The sequence below is a fragment of the Sinocyclocheilus rhinocerous genome, unplaced genomic scaffold (assembly GCF_001515625.1).
Source record: "Sinocyclocheilus rhinocerous isolate Xijiao unplaced genomic scaffold, SAMN03320098_v1.1 scaffold174, whole genome shotgun sequence".
NCBI lineage: Eukaryota > Metazoa > Chordata > Actinopteri > Cypriniformes > Cyprinidae > Sinocyclocheilus > Sinocyclocheilus rhinocerous.
In genome coordinates, this window is record NW_015646289.1 from 1,175,156 (window position 1) to 1,181,919 (window position 6,764).

Consider the following 6,764-nt stretch of genomic DNA (forward strand, 5'->3'; position numbering starts at 1 on the left):
TTATGTATATATAAAAACACACACATACAGTATATATATTGAAAATATTTACATGTATATACATTTATATATTTATATTCTTATATTTTATATTATATATAAATATATTTAATATATAAACATAACATATTTTTCTTAAATATATACATGCATGTGTTTGTATTTAAATATACATAATAAATATACACAGTATACACACATATATTATGTAAACAAAATCTTTTATTTTGGATGTGATTAATCACGATTAATCGTTTGACAGCACTACTAATTGCATTACTTAGTTACTTTTTATGGAATGCAATGCATTGCGTTACTTTTGCATTACTTCTGGGCTGGGCTTACTTGATTGTTTTTCATATAAAAAGTTCTGCTTTTGGCCAATGTAAAAGCGCTTTCACACCAAAAGTGAAATGAATAAGCCTCAGGCTGAAGGAGATGGAAATTCACATCTGTACAGTAGAGGGCGCAGCTCAAACAAACCTTACTAAAAAAAAAGTATTTTTTGCTTATTAGTATGATTGAACTGGATCATCAAATGTCAGCAGCAAAGACATTGTTTAATAAAATGGGATTAAATACATAAAGGATATTTGTATTATTTAACATACTTCATTATTGTAGGTGTGCGTCATATTCCGAGTGCATTTTACTGTTTTTATACATGTTGAGGAATACTGAATCTGTTTTTTGTGAAGGTGAGATGAGTAAATGCATATTCACATTTAGTCTAGAACTACAGTAAGCCTCATGTTGACACAACACACACAATGCCTCTGCACTCCCGATTTCTCTCAACATTGGACAGGAGAGCTGTCAGTCAATAAATGGGAAAATAAAGTAACTTTTGTTACTTATTTGAAAAAGTAAGTCAATATTTTCTTGCAAATTAAAAAGTAATGTGTTACTTTACTAGGCACATGAAAAAAATAATCTGCAGTAAATTATTCAATCTAAAAAAATATATAATAACAAATATAATTAAGCAATTTATAGCAATCTTTTCCATGCAATGAAAGTGAATGGTGACCATGGCTGCCAAGCAATTTCAGTCTCTTCCTCAAGTCAAGTTATCTAATTATATAGCGCTTCATACAACAAAGATTAACAGTGCAGCTTAACATTGAAGGAAGAGATTCAGCAATGCAAACTTCATTAAATATGACAAATACAAAATTTGTTAGAAAATAAGTTCAATTCTGTAATGAGTAGCTCTACTGTGGACAGTATGTCATGTTTAGTCAGTTCAGTGTATTCAATTCAGTTCAATAACAGTGCCGATGTTGCAAAGTCCATCAAACAATTTGATTTAGCTATAAAGCAGCTCTAAAGAAGACAATATTGTCATTTTTTAGCTCTAGTTTTGTTCTCATCTGAGAGTCAGTGCCATCAAATCGATGACATTACTAAAGAGCAAGTCTTTTAAACCCCAAATAAGCAAGCTAAAGTCTTGCCAAGTTAAGCAATCAAATAGGTTTAGAAATCTTGAAGTTTAATGCATGAAACGTATGGACTGCTTTTATGGAGAACTATTCATTTTACTGAATGGAAGGGAGCAGTGTGAACATTCTTCAAAACTTCTCCTTTGGTGTTACTCAGATAAGAAAGAACTAAGGGTTTGGAATGACATGAGCGTGAGAAATCATGACAGAATTGTCTTTTTCTGGATGAACTATTTCCTTAGATTACTTTCAAATACCTACACATCGAATCAAGATATGGCAAAAGAATATGCTCATGCAACAGAGGACTGTAAAATGCTTTTGGTAGGAAAGCAGAAATGTATTTCTTACCAGTTGAGAGTAACTGTCAGGATCTCCTCCCCGCTCTTTTTTCTTTTCATTTTTCTTACGGAATATCTCTTCCAGCTAAATGAAAAAAGTAGAAATTTATCTTTAAGCATTCTGACACTCATATTAATAATAAACAACAACAAAACCAACCGTACCACCATGAATTCCCTCTTATCCACCATTTCATTGCCATCTGCATCAAACATGTTGAAAGCTATTTTAAAACCTGCATGCGGCTCTAGAAGACAAAAGAAAGACATATAACACATCTTCATGAGGCTATATTTCTCGTGACCATTGTTTGTGCTAAACAAGCGTGGATTTAACCTAAAGACACACTTACTTGTCAAAATGCAAAGTAGAAACAGATACTCTGTGTAAGCGATGGCACCTGAAAAAAAGCACATAAACATTTCCTTTCAAGAGTTCAAACAAAGCTTGTTTTCCAACATCCCAGAACCTGCCTTCAAACTAAATTTTACTATCAAATGTCATTTTAAACTAGAGATCCTTTCTTCTTTTACACTGATAAGATCTAAGAGGATCCCGTTCTTTTCTCTTGTTTGGTGTCCTCTTTGCACAAACAGAGACTTTAAAACGTAAAGTAACCAGGCTGGACACAAACCCAAACAAAATTAGAGCAGGCCAATGGCCCCTGAGTTCCCCTCTGTTTATTTTCCTAGGTGTAAAACATTCTCAAGTGATCTGTAACTGATTGCAGATGTCTGATGTGGGTTTGTTTTCCTTTTTGAGGTCTGTTAGTCCTTTGTTGTGTGAGAGGAGAAGAAAGGAAGAGCAACTGTCAGGTCTCTGTCTAGGAGAGACTTAAGGAGAATTGTTCCTGCCACTGAAAGCATTCCCAAGCTTTTGTTTGAAGGAGATGATAGTGACTTGGACACAGATAGTTCAGGAGGGCTTCTTTGAGTGCTGTGGGAAAAGGACTTTGGAATGTTTAAGGAAGCGGAGAACAGAATAGAGAAGATACATTTTCACATTCTAGGCCACCTTGATCCTGATGTATATGTTCGTGAATTCACCACTATTTTGTATTTGTATATAACTAATGCTGTGAATTTAAGGTGTTAATTTAATATAATTAATTAAATAAAAACAACATATTAATTCATTTAGTTATAATTTCATTTAAAATGTATTATGCAACAATTATTTCAACATTGATAAAAAAACGGTAATTGTTTCTTGAGCACTAAATCAGCATATTAGAATGACTTCTGAAGGATCAAGGATCACATTTTAAAATATATTCAAATAGAAAAAAGTTTGATTTTACATTTTACTTAATTTGATCAAAAAGACAGTAAAAACTGTAATATTACTGTAATATATATAAACATGTAACATACTGTATGTGACCCTGGACCACAAAACCAGTCATAAGGGTCAATTTTTTTGAAATTGAGATTTATACATTATCTGAAAGCTGAATAAATAAGCTTTCCAGTGATGTATGGTTTATTGGGATAGGACAATATTTGGTCGAGATACAACTATTTGAAAATCTGGAATCTGAGGGTGCAGAAAAATCTAAATATTGAGAAAATCGCCTTTAAAGTTGTCCAAATTAAGTTCTTAGCAATGCATATTACTAATAAAAAATTACGTTTTGATATATTTACGGTAAGAAATTTACTAAATATCTTCATGGAACATGATCTTTACTTAATATCCTAATGATTTTTGGCATAAAAGAAAAATGAATAATTTTGACCCATACAATGTTTTTTTGGCTATTGCTTTAAATATACTCCAGCGACTTAAGACTGGTTTTGTGCTCCAGGGTCACATATATACAAGCATAAACATACATATATATTCGTGTGACTTTAATGTGTTAATTTATTACATATTTTACATTGAATTTAATAAAAATCACGTTATGTACATTTCAATTTAAATTCATTTATATATATTAAATTCAGTACTTTTAGATTAGATTTTTTTTAATGCATTTAAAAATGATTCATGAGTCAATGCCATCAAAGCAATTTAGGCCTGAAGTACAACTTTTTGTAATATCTATTCAATGCTTCATCTGCTATAAGTCTTTTTATTATCTTAATTTACATGCTTTAATCAGCAAATATTCATTTATGCGATTATTTGTGATAAACTGAGTGCCCTATGTATACCCACACTATTCAAAACTTAGTTAAGAGATCAACGACTGCCTGTGCATTTAGTCTTTTAGGATCCCAGACAGGTTTCATTAGAGCCACACACCTTCAGTCTTGCAGAAAGAAACCCAGCCCAAGAGCTCAAACAGTTGTCAGAACACAAAGAATTCCACAGAAACAATTCAAATAGAGTGTCAGTGATGGAGATGTAATCCAACTCCATTCTCAGAATTCATACTGTCCAGAGTGATACAGGGCTGCCACTAGGACAAGTCTCAACACTGCAAAGTTCAAACAGCTCCTTTCATTTTCTGAAGTAAGGCTTTGTTCACAGATCAAGCCTATCTTCTTTTTTTTTTTAACCTAAGTGCAGCTTTAACATTTAACAGCCGGAATAAAAGCCCAAATCCAGGCACTGGCACTCAAGGAGAGCAACGGTGAGCAGAGATATCATGCACTATGTGTAGTGTAAGAAAGAACATTACAAGGAATGTACTGTTAGCACCTTGGAAAGCCCCTCGTTAAAAGCTGAAAATTTTCTCGTAATTTTTAACTATTCTGTGTTTAATTATAAACTACATGAATATTCTTTAAAAAAAAAAAAAAAAACCTTCGTGACAAAAGTCTAAATGACCTGAAAAAAATAACATAATATAAAAATATATAAAGAAAGGTAGATTTAAATTAAATTAAATTAAATGTTCTTTCTTCCTTTCTAAACATTGTGGCCCATGCCATTTTTAGAATTCTTGCAATACCATAAATTTCCTTTTAATTTGTCTATTGTTGCTGATATGTCAAGTACGATAAGCAAACACTGCTTTTTCTTGAAGCACGTCTAGAAAGTAAGACCTCAGGGTAATATAAAGCTGAGTAATTTATGGATTAGTATGACTGTGTGAGCGTGGCGCACCCCTCGGCTGAGCGTGTGATTATTTTCTATTCAAAACGACATACCACATGTTATGCACTGGGTTGTTGTTTTTTTGTCACCTTCCTATCTGTGATCATCCCAGAGCAAAGTCACAGTAATGTCAGACTGATTGAGAGATAAGAGAGTATTTACAGCCTGTGCACTCTCCTGCCACATGAGGCCAGTTTCAGGATCCAGACTTTCATAACACTGGGTATGTGGGTGGCCTAAGCATCTGCACGCTAAAAACTGTATCCTAATTGCACCTACATCACAATATCTGTTTTAATTGTAAGCACATCATCCATAATTTGCAAATTACTGTATATTAACTCTGTATTTAGAATGATAGCCACACACGCAGCAGTTTGAAAGCAGATCCTCTCAAAGTCAAATTGCCTGGAGGCATTTACTGTATCAAATGACAAAGCATTATACACTGCATTATACAATACCAATCGATTTACATAACAAGATTATTAGATCTCACCTCTTTCCCGCAGGTTTCGGAACAGACGGGATGATCCTTTCCAAACAGGTGGCGTATCTGACAGAATCTTGTCTAGATCCTTAAAAAAAAAGTATCATTCAGATTTTCTAAATTCAGAAGTAGATAAATATTCAGTTAAAGAAAAAACAAACCTGCTTTGTGAGGGATTTCCAAAACCTCTTTTCTAAAATAATGAAGACAGATATAAGAATTAGTTATGGTATCATTAAAACTATTTCTAAATGAAAGCAGATAAAAGATAAAAAATGGGTCAAAAGTATAGCATAACACTCTAGTTTATGTACAATAATTCTGTATTAATGACAAATAAGTATTTTTCGTATCTGAAAATGTAAGTGAAAAGCATGATTACTTGCCAAAGATAGCTAGATAGAATTATTCTTTATTAAATAAAAGAGATAATATTTAATACATTTAATTTTTGTTTTCAATACAATTTAATAAATACAAACTGTAGCTTCTGTTTATATAATGCAGTCAAATTGTGTTTTACAGCCACAGCATAAAACCATAAATACCACTATTCGTTCCGTCACGCATATGCCATTAAAGATGGTGATGCAATGTTTGCCTGCCATATTACAGTTCACATTTTATTCTCGTCTGCACATTCCAGGAAGTCCAAGTTTCAGATAGCAGCAAACATGACTGGTTGAAACTCAACTCCCCTACAAGTATAGCTGGGTCCTGAAAATACATTTAGCATATCAACTCTACCATCAGAACCGATCTCAGTGCCTTTCCACTTTATGTGAGATATGAACTTAATGAATTCAGTTGAGCTGAGATCCACGGTACCTGACACACATGTTTAGAAGTTGTCTGTCTAGCTGGTTTCAGATTTTGGTTACAGAAATAGGTCATAAGTGTGATGCTGGCAGAGAGAGATGACTATCTTCATGCAGGTGTTGCGGCTACATATGTTGATTTTATGCCTGCAGGGTTACTTGCTTTTAAGATAAAAGGCTTATTCCTCACTGAGGCAAATATTGCTAATAAAAGGTATAGTTCAACCAAAAATTACAATTCTGTCATGCTGTTTGAAATCCATAAAAAAAAATAATAATAAATGAAGAATATGCTATTCATACTTCCTTTTGGGTTTGATTTATTAATGAATTGGTTGATCTGGTTAACAAAAACACTACTGTAAATGATTTGGGATTCCTAGCCACTGTTACTTTTCTTTTATGGTGCTTTTAAATTCCTTTTGAAGCTTAAATGCTCCATTGAACACAGCAACCAGCACTTTCTTCAATTTTCACTTTTGATCATCAGAAAAATCATGCTATACGGGTTTGAAACAACTTGACGGTGAGTAAATGATGATTTTAAAAAATGAATTAATGCATGAAGGATGCATTAAAGGGGTCATATGATGCGATTTCAAGTTTTCCTTTCTCTTTGGAGTG

The 6,764-nt window shown here is 32.9% G+C and overlaps 1 protein-coding gene across 3 annotated transcripts in view; it reads right to left on the minus strand.

Annotated features, from left to right (window-relative positions):
- LOC107707229 (calcium uptake protein 3, mitochondrial-like) overlaps window positions 1-6,764 on the minus strand; it is a 20,693-nt gene that overhangs the window by 11,017 nt on the left and 2,912 nt on the right. For all 3 annotated transcript variants that reach the window (XM_016511189.1, XM_016511188.1, XM_016511187.1), the window contains exons 3-7: window positions 5,484-5,515; window positions 5,332-5,410; window positions 2,137-2,184; window positions 1,949-2,031; window positions 1,794-1,868 (exon numbers count right to left, since the gene is read on the minus strand). In XM_016511189.1, the coding sequence (XP_016366675.1) occupies window positions 1,794-1,868; window positions 1,949-2,031; window positions 2,137-2,184; window positions 5,332-5,410; window positions 5,484-5,515 (317 nt within the window). The remainder of the gene's footprint in view (window positions 1-1,793; window positions 1,869-1,948; window positions 2,032-2,136; window positions 2,185-5,331; window positions 5,411-5,483; window positions 5,516-6,764) is intronic.